Consider the following 18525-nt stretch of genomic DNA (forward strand, 5'->3'; position numbering starts at 1 on the left):
TAAAATAAGATTTATTACAATAATAATATTAATAGCAAGAATATTAGGATATTAGACAATGCAAATATGCTTTACCCATGGCTTTCTAATTGGTGATATTCCTTGTGCACTCACATTTGCTTAGAAATAGCAAAACTGTAGCTGAAGGTAGCGATCTACTCTCTGTTAGAAAAATGGTACACTGAAAGCAGCAGACATTATTTTAATTCATCCATTCATCAATTCTTTTAAAAAAAAGAAAAAAGATCAGTGGCATATTTTATCAAAGAAAAGTCCTTTGCGTGGCCTGTAGAGGAAGTGAAAGAAGAACCCGCACTGGGGAATCCTATTGCCTCTCACTCAACCGCTTTTAAAGTCCCTTCAGAGGCATCTCAAGAAAGCTCTCCTGATCGGTGGTTTATTGAGTTAATGACCGATGATTGTCCACTCCGTTCCACCATCATCTACTGTATGTTCAGTATAATTTCTTCATATATTGATGTGGAGCAGCAGAGGTCAGTTGGCACTCTGCTCCATCATATAAATAAAAAGCGACTCCCAAAGCAGCATATACGACAGTTTACGACAGACTTTTTTTCATAAATGTCTTCAGATATAAAAATTTGCAGCAGGAATGAGTCCCTCATTCCCCCTATAGCTTGTTTTGAGAGCCTGCACAGGTTCATTTTCTCTCATAATCTATGTCTAGTTATATCTCTCTCTTCATCTCTCGCCTCCTTTTCACGCTCTCTTAAAAAGAATATTATGAATTGTCACTTATGTACAGAGCATGTATAACAAGTACTGGGTTAGTCTGAAAGCTCCTTCTGTACTGCTAACACACCTGAGTAAATTACACAGTCATCCCATTCATTCTAGTTTACACTGCCTACTCTAACTGCTAATACCTTAACTGAATAACAACCTGTCCACGCACGCAAACAGGCACGCGCACACATTTGCACGAGAAAAACATGTTGTGTATTTACACACACACACACACACACATACTGTATATACATATAAATGAACTCACCATCCAGACACTTGCACACAAACAAAATACACTCATCTCAAACTATTTCAAGACTGATTCCTCCACAGCCGTCCTGCGCTGGTTAAAGCAGAACTGGCCATACCCTGTGAAATCTACATCGGCTTATGTGACTGTTCCTTTAACCCTCCGGATCTGTCTTCTTTTCTGAAACCTTCCTCTTGTGCTCTCCTGATGTAGCAATACGTTCAGTTAAATTTATATATTTTATGATATACTTCTTTACAAATGATAGACTATACATTTTTGGCAAACTTCAGGTGACAGCTCCAAGTATGAAGTCTGTTAGTTCTCAGCCTGTCACACGGTGGCGTCTAGCGTGTTTTTCGGCTTGGCCATGATCTGGTTCTGGTTGGAGTCGAGGCCGAAGAATTTTACGCGGAGGCCATCGGTGGGGTGTACCACGGGGACCGAAATCAAGCGTGGGAATGTCCGCGTGGCCAGCTCGAAGCGACTCCCTCCGGCCAGCTCCACGGCCAGGAGTTTGAGGAAAAGAGTGGCCAGCTGCTTGCCGAGGCAGGAGCGAACGCCGCCGCCGAAGGGCAGGTAGTGGAAGCGGCCCTCGCGATCCTCACTACGCTCTGGGCTGAACCGGTCTGGGTCAAAGGCCTCCACGTCCTTGAACACAGCTGAGGTGTCGTGGGTGTCGCGGATGCTGTACATGACGCTCCAACCTTTAGGTACCTGTACACCCTGAGAGACGGACAAAAAACGAGGTTAGAAGAAGTGTTATGACTATTCAAAATAAAAATAAATGTATAAAACTTACTAAAACTGAAATAAATAGAAATTTAAGATATTTAGAAATATTTCAAAAAATAATAAAAATGACAGTCACAAAACCAAATGACTGATAAACTTCAAATAAAACACGTAAAATAAATAAAAAGTCATTAAATAAATTCAAAAAATAAAAGTCATTTTAAAATAATAATAAATACTATTGCTGTCAAACCGACAAATCGTGATTAATTGCATCTAACATAAAAGTTTGTGAATACATAATATGTGTGAGAATATATATATATATACACAAACTTTTGTTGGATGCGATTAATCGTTTTGACAGCACTAAAACATAACATTATAGTATGTAAATAAACTAAAATAATGGTTAGAATGATAAAAATAGAATAGATTAACTTCAATACATGTCACAAACATTGTTCACACACAAAAAAAATGTTTTTTGACATCATTTACAAAACCTGTATGACTTTCTTCTCTGATATTTTAAAGAACGCAGTGGTCCAAACAACACTCGACTTTCATTGCATGGCCACAAACCACTGAGACATTTTTCAAAGCATCTTTTTTTGTTTGTTTCCCACAGAAGAAAGTAAGCCATACATGTTAGGAAAGACATAAGGATAAGTAAACTCTTGTGGGAAAGTAGCTGCAAATCCACAACAACTCACGTCGAGCTCAAAGGTCTGCGTGGCAATGCGATAACCTCCGGACACGGGGGCGAAGAGACGCAGGACCTCTTTGATCACGCAGTCCAGGTACTTGAGGCTAAAGATGCTGTCCAAGCGTAGTTCACCCTGGCATAGACAGCCGTCGTGCAGCAGCCCGCAACTCCTCAGCTCCTCACGCAACTTCTCCAGCACTGGAGGGTGTTTCAACAGTTGCATGATGAGAGATGTGCTGGCGCTGGCTGTTGTGGCAAAAGCAGCGAAGATCAGCTCAATTGTGGCCTCCTGAGGGAGGAAGAGAAAAGTTGATGCAACAACTAAATGACACTGATATATGGAAGCTATAGTCAAAGATATTTAACACTTCTGGCACATTTACATAGTTATTGATGATTTGTGTTTGATTGCTGTTGAAAAACTTTGCAGAAACTTGTGTCTGTCATATTTAATTGGTTAAATGTCTTCAATGATACTATTTGGGGTCAGCAGGATTTTTATGCTTTTTAAAATTAGCTTTACGCTCACTATGGCTGCCTTTATTTGATTGAAAAAACTGTAATATTGTGAAATATTATAAGCTGGAGTTTTTCAGAAGAATTACTATGATTTTTTGCTCAAGAAGATGAAATATTTTTGTGCAAACGGTAAATGTTCAGGGTTCTTTAATGATTAAAAAAGTTGTAAAACTTTAGATTAGGGAACACTATTCATTATTAACCAGTTGTTTAGCATGCATATTACTAGCATATTTACTGTTTATTAAAACGTATAAAGCGCATATAAATGCCTTATTCTGCATGACCATATTCTAGATCCCTTAACTCTACCCCATATAGCCACTGCAACAATTAAGTTACTTACTATCAATACATTTAGTGAGGTAAAACTCCTAATTAATAGTAAATATGTGTTCCCTAATCTAAAGTGTTCCACCGCAGTCTGACTTTTTCTAAATTCTTAGGACGGAGCTTCTTTATTTCTTTTCTTTCATTCTTTCTTCTTTTTTCTTTGAGGTTTGGCAGCCATCTTACACAGGTTTCTTTTTTTTCTCTCTCTCTCTCTCCCTACCTCCCTTTTTAACTGCTTGCCAGTGAGTTGGTGTTGACAGGCCTGGGAGCCACTCCTGCCGCCACTGTCTGAGGAGACTACACATGTACCTTAGAGAAGAAAAAAGCTAAAACCTCTGAGCTGAGTGGAATAACCAGGCAACAATAACCTACAGGAAAGCATTTATCGACTATTATCTGTATCATTAAATGTCTGTCATCCCGGTTTGGGCATGACACAAGAGAACTGAGCAGGAGAGAGACGAGAAATAAAGAGAACAGTCAGTGGGTAAAGTGTGCTGTCAGAGAGTCCCTGTTAGCCTCTCAAAATCAAATCCATTTTTGCTTTAATATGTAATCAAGTAATCACAAGTTGACCTCACACTGAAAACAAAATCATCTGATGAAAAGAAAATGATCCGTAGAAAGAGACTGGAAGGACGACTGTGTGGTGAATTCCATGAACAGTTTTATGGATAAGGAAATGTAAAGCACATGCCATCTCAAATTGTCTTGAAATGTGTCTTTGGTTGGTGATATAATACCTCTGTTTTACTGTAGTGAGACGGCACATCGTGTCAATGAAGTCCACTATTATGCAGACTAGGCGGCTACTCAATTTTTAACAGGCTCCAGCATCTAATGAGTTGCATTGCTTTCTACTGCCTACAGGCAGCTGAGCTACCTTCTGAGAAAGCATTCTAACAGAAGGACTTAAAACACCCTACATGCACTACAACCATCTTAACACTCCCTCTCGCATGACACAAATAGTGTTCAGTAGGCAAAGTACACAAGAGGAGCTCAAATTTGATTCCCATGGAACTTGACATTAGTATGTTGCCACATTGATGACATGAAGCAGAAACAACACCAACAGTCTGATGAGACAATTCATGAAAAGGTTTCAGTATCATATAGCTATATGTTTATAATCATTAACATTTTTACTGATCAGTGAAGTTTTATTCACTATGTTTGTTTTAAATATCATGATTTTTAATGATTTCTGTTTAGGAACAGCCTTCACAAAGGAAAGTGTGCATATGAGACCTTGAAATTATTTTTTGGAACAAAGCTGTGGCTATGTTTCCATCCAAATTTGTGAATTAAACTAAATCATCCATGCGAGTTATTTGTTGTGCATCGAGGGATTTATTTGGTAAATGTGTTTCCTGTAGTTTATGCGCAAAAAAAATGTATCTACCTCAATTTCATGTTTTGTATTTCTGCGCATTTTGCCGATATTTACGCAATATCCCAAAATGCACATAAAAATATGAAGCATAGCTAATGGTGCTACTCTCACCTTCAGCTCCTGCATAGTAAGCTCTGTGTTGTTCTCCTTGGCGCTTTCTAGAAGCACATCAAGAGCATCAGTGTAATCTTTCCCCTGTGTGTGGAGTGGTTTCTCTCGGATGGCTTTTTCTATGCTTTTCTGGAGTGAGTCTCTTGCGCGAATACCCTGCAAACACACAAAACAAGTTCATTAATTGAAGTTTATTAGTAAACTTCTCTGTGTACCTAATACACAGAGACAATCTAATCCATTCCTCTGTTTTTAGACAATACATATTGACATTTTACCTTCCTATAACCACTGAACGGCAGGTCGATGGGAAGGCTAAAAACGTTCTCCACAAAATCTTGGAAAGTGTGGAAAAGACTGCGCATCTCCTCTTCAGAGACGCGGAAACCCAGGAGCACACGCACCGCCATGTGGAAGGAGAGCCGCTGGGACTCACGGTACACGTTGATGGGCTCAGGATTGGAGCTCCACACCCGCAGGTTTTCCTGAATGACCAGCTGGATCTTGGGCAAGTAGCTCTCCAGAGCCTCATGACTGAAGACTTTAGCAAAGATCTGGGAAACACAAGTGAAAGTGAGGTCAGTCTGCTGTTTTGCAAAATGTGCTAGAGAACAAATATGACATCATAAATTGCTGTTGGTTGCAACATGACATCATGACTTTTGCATAAACATTCACGCCACTTTCAAGTCAAGTGGCATCTTATCTATACGCATTTTGAGCGATCCGCGTGTATGCGTATGTCTACGCCGTTAAATGTCCGAGTGATTCCGCATGTATGTTCACACCGTTAAATGTCCGAGCGAAACAAAGTAAAATGTAGATCTACATCTGGGGAGCGATATTTTTTTCCTAGGATGGTAGGGGAAGACTCATAAATGTTATTAACCCCAGTGACGGGAAGGTTTAGGAACGGGGTTGTTGGGGTAGGTCAAAAATGTATATATACAGTAATGAAACATTAAGTCAACGGCGTTCATAAACACACTGAAAACCGATTATGCGTGTTGATAGCACGCCAAAAATGGAAATACAAATTGGCGTGTCATACATACGCCATTTCATGAGATCAGTCTGTTGGTTTAATACAATTATTTAGCTCAAAACTGGATCTGATCTTCATAAGAAGGATGTATTTTACCAAAGACCCAAGAGAGCAATGGAAGGGATCGGCTTCCAAAAACATGCAGGTTTATGAACCTGTCTAGATATGTGACGCTATCTGACGGCAGACGTACTGTTCCAAAAGCGCCAAACATTTTCTTTAGGAACCTGCATTTGCTGAACTACACTTCCCACAATGCAGCTGGCCCATGAATCACATCACCCGTCACAGAACAGCACATCTGTGCTCTACGGGCAAGAAATGTCATGAAAATATTATCCTGAAGCCACAGTCGGGACTTAAAGGCCAAGCTTATTTGTCTAATAGTATGAAGCATGAAACATTCTCATTAATTCTGAAGTCGTCACTATTTTTGACCTTCTCATACTGTTAACTGCCACTCACCTTTACCTCCACCGCTCTCTCAGAATATCTGTGAGAGTTTCCCTCTGCATCAGCAGTGATGGTGAAAGGAGAAGGTAAGATTTTCCTGGCTGCAGCAGTGCATTTTTAATGTGCTTCAGTTGTGCTGGTTTGTTTAGTGAAATAACATCCATGTTCCACGACTAACAATAGCACTTTTTATATGCCATCTCGTTCCAAATACCTTGTCTCCGCCCCGCTTTTTTTTTTTTCCAGTAGTAAAGGGAAGAGGGCGGAGACTTGTGTGTCCTCCTCCTGTCTCTCCTCACGTCTGACTTTCTGTTGCCAAGGCCTATTTCTTCGTGTCTACTTTCCGTGTTGTTCTTCTCTATCTCTAACAATTAGCTGGCTGTTAGTATATCATTTAGTTATTAAAATCATATTTCATACCTATTTATACTTAGTCCTTCTCCCTGTATATAAAAACTCCAGCGATCTGTCCATGTTACTACATTACAAACATCTAATCTTTTTCTGGTACGTCACAGTGGTTCACGAGTGTGGAGGAAAAACAAACAATGTTTCTCTCTTAGCTACCAGTACTAACCATACACTAATATAGAAATATTACACCATATTTATACTGCTTATTGGTTTGGGAATTTTGAAGGTTACTACTTTCCTATTGCGAATCTTTGCATAGTAGACAGACGTCAGTCAAGCTCCACTAATGCCAGTCCCCATTATACAGGATTTAGAACACTACTGGAAAAAAAACAGCCGCCTGTCTTCATTACAAAACGTGACTTCTTGTACTGCACTTTCCACACACACACACACACACACACATACTTCCACACGGCCTTTTAAAACTCCCCCACCCTAATAATTTCCATATGTCTTAAATTATATGAAACTGCTCAAAGCTGCTGGTTTGACCAGAATGTAAAGACCTCTTTATTCTCTCCCCCAAACCATTCACTTTCTTTACACTTCTCTCTGCTTTTCCAATCTCTCTCTCTCTCTCTTTCTCTCCCCTGCTGACTAAAACAAAATCTCTCATTCACAGGGAGAGCACTTTGGTGTAGGCAGGTGAGTGTAGAATTAAGATCCTGTGCCCTCTACTGGCCAACCTAATAAATTCTACCAAATTCCTACCAAAACCAGTTAGGTTTGTTAGGTCTACTGCTCTCTGGCCACTTTTTGAGGTCTGATTTGTTTGTATCTAATATTAATCAGTGAACTGTTGTGCATGTTGTTAGTGACACAAAGCCAGTTTAAGATTAAACTCAACTTTTCATATTCTATGTAATTGTCACTAGCTACATCCAGAGCTCTTGAGGCCATTTGGTTCCAATGCTTGCACTCGGCAACTCTCTAATACGTGTAAATGTATACCAATAGTCTTCAAATGGGCAGATCGGAATGTCCCAGAGGGCTTAGGGGCGGAACTTGTTGATGAAAGTACTACCCATCCAGTCAAAAATATGGAATTCTGTACATCTCCAGAGAGGTTGAAAAACAAACGAAAATACACTTATGACATTAGTGTGCAAAGCGGGACATTGGAACCTGGTTGAAGGGGTCCATAAGGCGGTCTTTGTCCGTCTGAAGCAGGCTGACTAATTAGCAGTCATTAGGGAGTTTGCATGAGGCCCGGGACCTGGAGGATTAACCAGACTGATTACACCCCGCTGACCCTTCAATGGAACAGGTGTGTGGGGTGAAACTCAAGCCTCCAAGTGACTGAAGAGGACCATGGTCTACAAAAAAGCTATTTTGTCCCAGAACAATGGGTTGGATTTGAGGAGAAGCTAGTTATGAGCGTAATCCTCCATGTGGTCATTGTGAGCAGACTGTTATGCGTAACAGAGGAGCGAGGCATTGTGGGTATCTATCTCCAAATCTAGACCTATGGATGGCAGACCATTTCCATTCGACCTTCTATCTTGTTTCTTTCACTCCATCTTTCGTTCTAACTCTCTGTTTTGTCCATTCACTAATTCAAAACATTTTTCATTGGCAAGGCAGGGAAATGGAGCACACAAAAAACATCCATTAGCAGATAAGGATAGTTCCCACACATAATAAAACTACATTTGAGTAGTAAACAACTGGATATGGACCTTTCTCCTTTTGCGGTGGATGTCTCCTATAGAGTTGGCCAGACTGTTGGGACCCAGTAGGGTGCTGGTGCTTTGGGGCCAGTCCACGGTGACCAGGCTGTGCTCTCCCATCAGAACTTTACGCACATTCTCTGCCCCCGTCACCCGGATCAGCGGCCGCCCGAGCAGGTGGGTCTTGAATACGTTCCCATACTTCTGCCTCCTTGATGCATGGAAACCTGCACCCTGAAAAAGAGAAGCAGAAAAGAAGAAAATACATTAGTTGCAGATACTCAGAGGCATTTAAGAGTGGAGCAGACAGAATGTTTGAATGCAAAAATGTTGTTTACTGTTAAAATTGTGTTATATTAGAGTGTTTTATATGCTAAATGGACCTAAATGGACATTTATACCCAAAACATTGATGCTGCGCTTTTTTCTGCCAAACACAGCTGTCAGTTTTCTACGATAAACAGAAAAGCAGTTTTACCTTTGTAGTTCCAATTGAATAATTAACCTTTAGCCTAGCAGTAACACTTTAAATTGAACACAACACTGTAGGCTTAGAGATTTCTGTCTGAATATTACAGATGTAATGAGGTGTTAGGGCTAATAGGTATTTGGAATGAAGGGTGTTAGTCTTGTGGGATTAGCCCTCTTGTTTGTTTTGTATTGTAGGGGCATATGGGTCCCATTCACAACATTCTTTATGCAGTAAGGTTAGCTTTTGCTAAGAAGGGGCTCAAGCTTAGCCTTTAGGATCAGAGCCTTTGCTAAGAGAAATGATCTAATGAGTATATGAGCGCAGCCATTAGCTCTGAGAAGTTGGCGTGTCTGAATGTGCTAATCAGCGAGGAATCCAGTACATATACTGCAAACTTACTTAAAATTTAAGAACAAGCAAAGTAATTACCCCAAAAACACCAACACACTTCAGGCTTTCTCAGGGCAAGACGCATAAACCTGAATAGTGTCTCATGCCCATGCTTTAAGTGTAGCCATTACATCTGCCTGACTGAAATGTTGCAACGTTAATGCTATATGTACATTTACATACAACATCAACATTATAGTGATTCAAGTTCATTCTAATTTATAGTCATTCAAGCACATTCAAGTTCAGTTCAGTAGTTAGTTACAAACATGATAAAAACTCTACACTTTTGGAGTGAGTCGCTCCCTATAACACACACAGTAATTGTCTCTAGCCCTCGAAACGTCTGCTGAGCACATAAAGACGGCCTGTAACCTCTCAGCCTCACACACACATACTGACCCCATGGCAGGAAGTGGCAGTAGAGCTGTTTGCTCCCCTTGCCACCCTCCCCCTCCCCTTACCAAATTTTGTGACCAGTTTCATCAAGCACACTCCAACACTCACACTCTTATTTTCAGGGATAAATTTAGCAGCATGCAAGGCTTTTTTCCTGTTTGGCTCTGAGAAACTACTCTGAATACACTTTACCTCAGCATGCTATGTGTGTTAATGCCTGTTCAGTCCAAATGTGAAAAGAATAGCCAACCAGGGTATTTAAACCAAAAAACACTAAAACAAACAACGCTATCTCACGACCAATTCGTACGAGTGATTAAAAGGTGGCTAATTTGTACGAATTCGTACGACCTAACACGATTTGTCTAAACCCACGTGATGGGTAGGTTTAGGGGCGGGGTCAGGGGTATGTCATTCGTACGAATTCATACGAATTGGGCAACTCGTAAAATATGTAGGATTTAGCAAAAATCTTACTAATTCGTATACGAGTGAGGTCGTACGAATTGTTTTGAATTAGCCACCTCGTAAAATTCGTATGAATTGCCGTGAGATTGGGTTGAAACAAACACCATGGGGTTCGTTTGCCCATTAAATCTTTAAGATATTAGGTTAAACTTATTTGGCTTGCTGTCCACTGGAGAGGGGCTCGATGAAGCAGCTTCAACTCAAGATCTGAGATACAAACTGCATATTTCCAGGAGGTTTTATACCCTCTTCAGAATATAATGGACAGAGAAGCTTATGTCACATTGACTTTCCCGCCATCTCCTGGTCTTAAATATAAGGGACAGGCCCTGTGCATTTTGCTGCTTTAACTCTGAGGGCAAACACTTCCCAACATCCTTCCTGTGTGCCGTCAGTCCAGTTACCAATCTCTTTTGAGATGGGCAAATAAGCGTTCCACCCCTTTTTGTGTATTTGTGGTCTGAGGCTGGATTTCTCGCCTCTATATATAAACAAATAAACAGATTAGTTCTTGAATGATGCCTTGGCCTTGAACTTTTTTTATAGCATATGCCGGCAAATAATAAAGAAAGTAAATGTACGTGCATCATCTAAAATGCATTACATTCTTTTTTTTTCCAAACATCTAATAACGCAAAAACGTCTGTCATCAAGTCATCCTAATTTCTGACAGCGGATGCTTTAGTTAAAGGGATACTCCACTTTTTTTGGAAACAGGCCCATTTTACCACTCCCCCAGAGTTAAACAGTTTAGTTTTACCGTTTCCGAATCCATTCAGCCGATTTTCTGATATTTAGAAGAATATCAGTAACCAGACAGTTTCTGGTCTCATTGACTTCCATAGTATATTTTTTTCCTACTATGGAAGTCAATGAGACCAGAAACCGTCTGGTTACTGATATTCTTCTAAATATCAGTAAATCGTCTGAATGGATTCGAAAATGGTAAAACCCAACTGTTTAACTCTGGGGGAGTGGTAAAATGAGCCTATTTCCAAAAAAAGTGGAGTATCCCTTTAACCATCTTGACTTATCTAGCTTGATCTCACTCAGATTGCACTTCCATATTCTCAAACTTAGCACATGACTGGCTGAGATCTCTGAAGACTTAGCAAATGTCTTATGAGCCACATGTGCCCCTAAAATCCTACAACAAATTATCAGCTTAAATAAATAGTGAGACTTTAAAATCAAACTAACAAGATATATGCGCATTAAGGTTAGACAAGGTCAGACAAAAGAGGATTAAGTCTCACTTTTTTAACAACTAAAGTTTAACCCGAGCTGGCTGAACATGTGGGAGAATATATGGCTGTAAATCCTGCAGTACTGGACAACTTAAACCATATTTCACACTTTCACACTTCTCTTTCTCAGTTTTCACAAACTTTTCCAGCAAATGACAGTTTTTGGGGTTTCATAGTTTTGGCAGGATTATATTATATCCAAAGCCTTTTTTGGTTCCTCATCAGGAAGAGGTGAGAGAATTCCAGATTCTAGAATCATAACCGACCAATCGGAACTTCAGAAAAGTCAGTAAGAAATGTTTTTAGATAGTTTTTCTAAAACAGCATGACCGGAGTTTCCCCCAGAGAAACTCTGACCATGGCCAAACAGACACATGGCATCCCGGGACCTCGCCAGGTGTTAGACAGGGGGCACAGGCATTGCGTGCACAGTGTGTGGGGTGAGAGAAATAGTCACAGCCAGGCAATACTTAAAGACACAGAGGATTTCACATATCAGGTGAGTGTGAGGGCAAGAGGTAATGCTGACATGAACAACCACATGCACACACACACATCCAAAAGCAATGCAGGGGAAGAGGGGGGAAAATAAATGTAGTATCTTTCACCACATGGTGAGAACTGAGTTTGTGTGATGATGGATGATTGTGTGTGTGTGTGTGTGTGCTCACCTCAGCAGTGGGACCTGTCAGTATGAGAGAAAGAAAGGAGCCGTTTTTAACCTGACAGACCCAGGACAAGGCCGTCTTTCACACATGCCCCAACATGAGGGCACTGGCTAACTCTCTCTCTCTATGTTGTTTTCTGTGTATAAACACATTTATGCACGAGCAAACTTGTAATTTCTATTACATTATGTTTGTTTATGGTCTTTGTTCTGTCATATTTCCCCTTCAGATGATTTCTATTTTGACGTCATGTGTAACCTGCGTGAACTTGGTGTGTTTGATCATTCTGGGAACAAGAACGTCCATTTTAAACACCACATGCTGTCATCCTCACCACTTTTTTCCACCTCTCCCGGAGTAGTGAAACCTTGCAATGTAAGGTCACACACTACATCACCAAAAACACATATACATTTCTCACATGTACATGTGTGTATTTACACATGTAGGGGCCAACGGTTCCCTCTTAAACAAGTGTACACAGAAGGGCAGCCAGACAGAATCCAGTCCTGACCTGTGTAGTACAAGTGCAAAGTACAAAAGACAAATAGAAGATGGGAAAATATCATGCTTTTCTAGCTTGGAAGTGAATGAAAGTGAGGTGTGCAAAAGAAAATGCGATTAGAATGGTTTAATGTTCACAGTCTACTTTTTAGAAAAGTGACTCGCCGGGCTGGAAATAGCAGAACAGGTCGTGAGGCAAAATGTGGAGACAAACGCGCTGGGCTTGGCCGTGCAGATGTCATTTGGCTAGAAGGTGAGAAATGTCCTCCCTCATTTCACAAGGCCACAGAAGCTCAGACGTGCAAAGAACGAAAATAAAACAAAAAACCCAAAAGGGTCACTGACGCACAAAACGTCCACACACCCTGGAAAAGCGATGAGGTAATAATCTGCAGCTTACTTGCACTGTCAAAAAACACGAATGCGGCCGGTGCGTCCGTCAGCTTCGGCACGCATGCGCGGTTACTAACCGCTTTGTTGTATGAGCTAATTTTCTTAAAAACCAAGTAAAATTGGCTGTCACTCAAATTAAAGCCTGTTTGTTTTGAGCGAAGGCAGATTGGGTTCGAGAACTCCGTTAGAGGGTGAGGTTAGATGATCTTCAGCGATAAGACCAAGAGCTTTCCACAGTCATTTGGACCGCGAAACACATGTCAAACGTCACTCGGGGCTCTTGGGAGGAGAACATCTGTGTCAGAAGCTTGTGCAGCTGCATAGTTTTTGTCACTTTTATCCTTGATGTATTTAAAGCCTTAAAACACGAACGAATTAGACAACAAACTGACAAAACGAATAACAGATCCTCGTATTTCAAAGCAGTTAAACAAATCCGAAGTGTTTACATGTGTGTTCAGTAATGTGATCTTCGACACCACACAAAACATGCCTGTTCTGTGCCTCTGGTGGTGAAAGGGTTAACTCGCCACGTTCAATAGTTTCTTTTATTTTGAAAAGAAATTTATCAGATATTTTACAAGGGGGCGCAATAAAGAGGACCGCTTTTTTCCACTGCCCCATTCCACACAGGACTAAAAATACAAATTTCTGTGTAAATTGGACACCAGTCGAGCCTCCCGCTACATAAATGTAGCCTTTGTGTGCCAGTGGAAATGTTATACAAATGACCCCTTTATTAAAATCACAAAAAACCCTTTTAATTATATTTATTGAGATCAGCTACGGTTGATCTAAACACAGGGGTGCTACGCGAGGGACCTGGGGGTGCAATTTCATATACAGCTTGAATAACCCCGATGTGTTTCTTCAGCGTACGGCCGCCATAAAGAAAGACGAGATGAAAAGAAAGATGGATGGAGCGGGGGGATTTGAAAAGTGTACAGCAAGTTTGGCTTGGCACATCGTTTAGCTCCGTGCTCTTTATTTCTATCACTCATTATTCTGACCCTTGTTCGTAGATCCTTCTGTATGTGTGTGTGTGTGGACGGGGGCTGCTGTGTTTATTAGTTCAGAGCGGCAGGTAACTGCATGGGGGGAGTTCTCCGTACGTCGACCCACAGTCTCAGCGTAAATAAAGATAATATGTCCATTTACTGAAATAGCCCGTTGGAATCTCTCTCAGGAAGTGTGCATTGGCCCGTCTCCATTGGGGTATAGACAGCGTTTCTGCAAAAAGAGGGCGGGAAGAGCGAGCAGAAGCAGTAGGACTTGAGGTCCCATCAGTCACCCTTGGGTGTACCCACCAAAGAGGGTGTGCTTGGGGACACATGACCATGCATAAACGAGAGGAGATGTGGGAATTTTCTCGGGATATGGGGAACAGAGAGAAACGATCTAGCTTAATGCCGAACAAACGGCAAAGCCCAAGAGACAATTAAGCGCAAAGAACCTAAATGTGGCGAGCTGAGAGAATGGGCTCCCCTTTGACCTGGAAACACTTTGTGGAGAGAGATTATGGTTGTTCAGTGCAGTGTGAGCGCTCACCCCGGGGACCCCCTTTTCTTCTCTTTTCTATCCCCTACCTTCCTCCTCCTCCCACTACTGCTGCCAAGCCCCCTCCGCTTTCACCCCCCGTCCCCTGTTCCTAAAGACAAGAGGCTGTTTGAGGGGTTGGTGGTGCGTTCCAGAGGTGAAAAAGGGGCCACACCGCACTGGTGCCAGTCATGCCCGTTTCATGCTCGCTAATCCCGACAAGCCCCAGGAGAGAGCCAGAGAGCGAGAGAGAGGGGATGCTGGAAAACTGTTCCTAAATCCCTGAGGTCTGTATAGGCCATGCTCTGTGGAATTCTGATCAGAGCCCCAAGCCGTGTAGTCTTTGTCCAAGGGTGTGGGTGTGTTTTTGACCCCCTGGTGGGCGGCTTTATTGCCACCCAGACTGGAGTGATTTGGGTCAAGGTGGAGACGTGGGGTAGGGGTAAGGGTAAGGGAGGGTTGCCCACTGGGTGAACTGTGCAATATCAAGGAGTTATCGTTCTTAATGCAAACCAGTGCATGATTCATTAAGGAATTCATGAATTCCAGGTCATCATTATTATCTGAATGTTCAACTATAAGCTCGCTATAAACTCGCTAAATCAGCCTACAAAAAAAGTAATGGCCCTGGCATAGTGCTAGTTCATTTTATGCTCCATTTCAGCCCAAAACTTGGAGCACAGTTGAGAAGGGGACAAAGTAAGAAAGTTCTGACCAGATATTTTTTGTGGTCACCTGAAAAAAATCGTTCACAGACAAAATACAAAATCATTTCATAATTCGTAACAGACACACCGCAAGAGAACGCTAAAAAGTTAGATTCCTCCAAGTCCATAAATCTATGTCAATCACACATTTGACCCACTTATGGATTCAGCTGCTGCTTCGCGGAGTCTTGAGGCAACAGACAGAGATATTTGAACCAGAAAAAGGGGCTAATCAAAAAAGTTATTGTGGTGTCTTAGAAGTATTGCATGTTTTCAGAAGCACAACAAAGAGAGATATCAACGATTCGAATTGCACGTTTGCATGGCAGCTCTCAGTCCCCTCGCAGTCCGGCATGCCTTGAGCTGCAGAAATAACGAAGTTTGCCACAAATGGACCAGTCCAAATCCTATTGATTTTAAAGATATTTTACATTTTAAATATACCTCTGAGATGCAGTCAAGCCTGTATATTTTTCTAGAGAGCCTGCCAACTGCATGGAAATTCTCTTCTGGATTTCCAGCGAGTTTGGAGAATCTATTCCTGACCAGAGAATTTGATCTGTACACCACTCAGACCAGGACATTCCTCCCTATTGAATCTCAAAAAATCTCAGTGGGTTAAAGCAACCCACTCTAGCTACTGCAAGCCAATGTCCAGGAGCATCCCTGCGCACCATGGATTTAATATAGAAAGACACTTATTTGTGATTTTTACTTTATGTACTTTTTTTTTCTTTACAGCTTATGGTCGTGTAATAAACTACTTTTAAAAAACCACACACGCATATTATGGACACTGGGCTGATTTTTAGATACCCTGCATGTACAGTACGCGCACTATTATGACACAACGGCACGGCATCATTCACAACACACGGGCTCTTCAAGAGTCACCGGCGTGCGTAATTACACAGAAACTCAATGAAAGCGCGACACTACCTGCCCTCGCAATCAATCTCATCCCGTGCGCCAAGGAGAGTTTATGCGCGCTTTGACAAGCGGGGCTCAGTGGCTGTGTTCTCGCGCGCATCGGAAGCCAAGGACCACAATATTTCTGGAACTGAGCGCGGCTTTCTTGGCAGCTGCAAACAGGTTGTTCCACGTGGATTGACTACTGGCTGTATGAAACAAAAACTGACGGCTATCTAAAACAGACAGCTTATTAACACCATGGAAATATGGCACGGATTAAATTGCACACGTGGGAATAACTAACCTACAGGCTGTTCTCTTTTTAACGCGCAATATTACGCACGAGCACACACGTGCGAAAAGCATTAGTGGACGTTATCCTACTCTTTATGTGTCTTAAACGATCTATTTAACTACATGGAGACTATTAGGCCTGTGCACTGAACGCACGAACCCGCGGTGCTTGGCGCGCACCTCAGCAGTGTGCGTGCGACAAACTTGGAAAGACACTTGGAAAGGAGATGGAGCTCTTACCTGAAAGAACCAGTGGCATGTTTCTCCAATGATGGGGAACCCCATGGAGCCCTTGGGCATGGGCAGCTTGCAGCTCTTGTCCCGTGTTGCGGTCCATCTCAGCTGCCAGAGCTGCTGGGACACGGCCAGAAGAAGTGCCATGGACACTAAACACGCAGCCAGCGTCGCCAGCGCCGAGACCAGGTCAAAACTCTCGAAGAGCATGGCTGTGAACGTCCGGGGGCTGTTTTCAAAGACCTCTTTGGAGTGATGAGCACTACAGTGGTTAAGCCTTCTCAGGAGTAGGATATATGAGTGACTTACTGTTTTAGATATGATTTGCTGCTACAATTATTCTGAAAAGCAAAAAATAGCTGAGCAGATTCTCCCACCAAAAGGCAACGCAACAAAGTTCTGGAATGAATAAATTGAAGTGTTTAATTAACAGAATGCTGGATGTTACAAATCGATCTTAATTGTTTGTATATCATTTTAGAATTTGTAAATCGCTGTCCAATATTCTCGTGAATTTTAAATTAAAAATGTAAATTTGGAGTGAACTTGTCAAAATTGAGTTCCCAAACTCTTTTAATTACTTTTTGAATAATAATAATAATATTTCATTGGTTTTAGTTATTATAAAAAAAATATTTTACAGGAAAACTCGATATAATCTCTTTAAATGCACTCAATTTCAAGTAATGGTCATAAGGAAGACGCAGAAATAAATGAAATAAATAATCCTCCGAAGTTTGATGCCTATGAGCAGTAAAATCTTCAGATGACTGTAGTGCGTCTCGCTAGCCCTTTTCTGATGCGGTTTCACTCTCTACCTCTCTCTTGCGCTCTTGCTCTCTCTCTCTCATACAGTTTCTCAATGTGAGTTCGAGTCGCACAGCGAGCTTCCAATGTGTGTTTATATAGCGGAGGCAGTGAGGCGGCATTCGGCCAGGGTGCAAGCGGCTCCCCCCTTACCCCACCCCACCGAACTGAGGCGGGGTGAAAAGTGAACGGGCCGGGCGCTGGAGCGTGCGGGACCTGGAAGAGAGCCCAAAGAGAGAGAGAGAGAGAGAGAGAGAGAGGGGGGGGGGGGGAGGGAGAGAGAGAGAGACTTGCAATACTTCACATCTCATTCGATTGAGAAATGATCACCTGCCACTCGTGGATTATGCATATGGTATATCATTTGCGCTTAATGATGGGTCACACATTGATTACGCAGCGTCAATTTAAACCCTTGGTTCGAATAACCACATCACACAAAAAAAAGTTAAAACTTTAAAAATGTTACCTGATCTTATACCACACCATATGTTGGTTCAGTATCAGTTTGTATGATTTCTAACATGACTGTTCGAATGCGCTTCTGTAAATCACGATGTTAGTCCTTAGAATATTCATAAAGTGATTCATTGACTCATTCATTAGTTATTTGTTTTCTTTCTATCTATCTATAACTTTCAGGTGTCGAAGTTTTAAAAAGATTTTCTATTAAAAAAAAAAAATATGTGCGTTGCGTGCAACCATAATAGGCTAGCTGTCTTGTGGCGCCCACGTTTAACAATTAATACAAAAAATAAAAAACAATCATAATCATTAAAAAAAATCACATTGTTTAGGCTATGATGACCCTAACACAAGTGCTGATGATGCTGTGGTACCGATTTCTTTTCGTGAGCGCTCTAACTTTAGTGGAAACAATTAACATATCTATCTATCTATCTATCTATCTATCTATCTATCTATCTATCTATCTATCTATCTATCTATCTATCTATCTATCTATCTATCTATCTATCTATCTATCCTATCTATCTATCTATCTATCTATCTATCTATCTATCTATCTATCTCAAAGACTCTGCTTAAGCAGCGCACCGAGTGACCGATTTGTGCTGTAAAACAGCTGAGACGTGGTTTCAATTACA

General features: G+C 41.4%; 1 protein-coding gene across 1 annotated transcript; it reads right to left on the reverse strand.

Annotated features, from left to right (window-relative positions):
• Positions 1-1292: 1292 nt before the first annotated feature.
• cyp26b1 (cytochrome P450 family 26 subfamily B member 1) lies at positions 1293-17446 on the reverse strand. The gene is made up of 6 exons (XM_039659628.2): positions 16619-17446; positions 8398-8622; positions 5082-5357; positions 4804-4959; positions 2452-2733; positions 1293-1726 (listed from the first exon to the last, which is right to left on the reverse strand). The coding sequence occupies exons 1-6, from the start codon at positions 16820-16822 to the stop codon at positions 1334-1336; spliced, it is 1536 nt and encodes a 511-aa protein (XP_039515562.1). The 5' UTR covers positions 16823-17446; the 3' UTR covers positions 1293-1333.
• Between the last annotated feature and the right edge of the window lie 1079 nt (positions 17447-18525).

Source organism: Pimephales promelas, chromosome 1 (assembly GCF_988280905.1).
Source record: "Pimephales promelas chromosome 1, fPimPro1.hap1.1, whole genome shotgun sequence".
NCBI classification, from domain to species: Eukaryota; Metazoa; Chordata; class Actinopteri; order Cypriniformes; family Leuciscidae; genus Pimephales; species Pimephales promelas.

Bases quoted from the DNA above. Each gene is read 5' to 3' on its own strand.
- cyp26b1 (XM_039659628.2), bottom strand. From the start codon at position 16,822: ATGCTCTTCGAGAGTTTTGACCTGGTCTCGGCGCTGGCGACGCTGGCT. The intron at 5,358-8,397 runs GTCCATATCCAG...TGTGTTTCCCAG, and splicing joins TCCACCGCAAAAGGAGAAAG to ATCTTTGCTAAAGTCTTCAG. The intron at 2,734-4,803 runs GTGAGAGTAGCA...TTCCTCCCTCAG, and splicing joins TTACTATGCAGGAGCTGAAG to GAGGCCACAATTGAGCTGAT.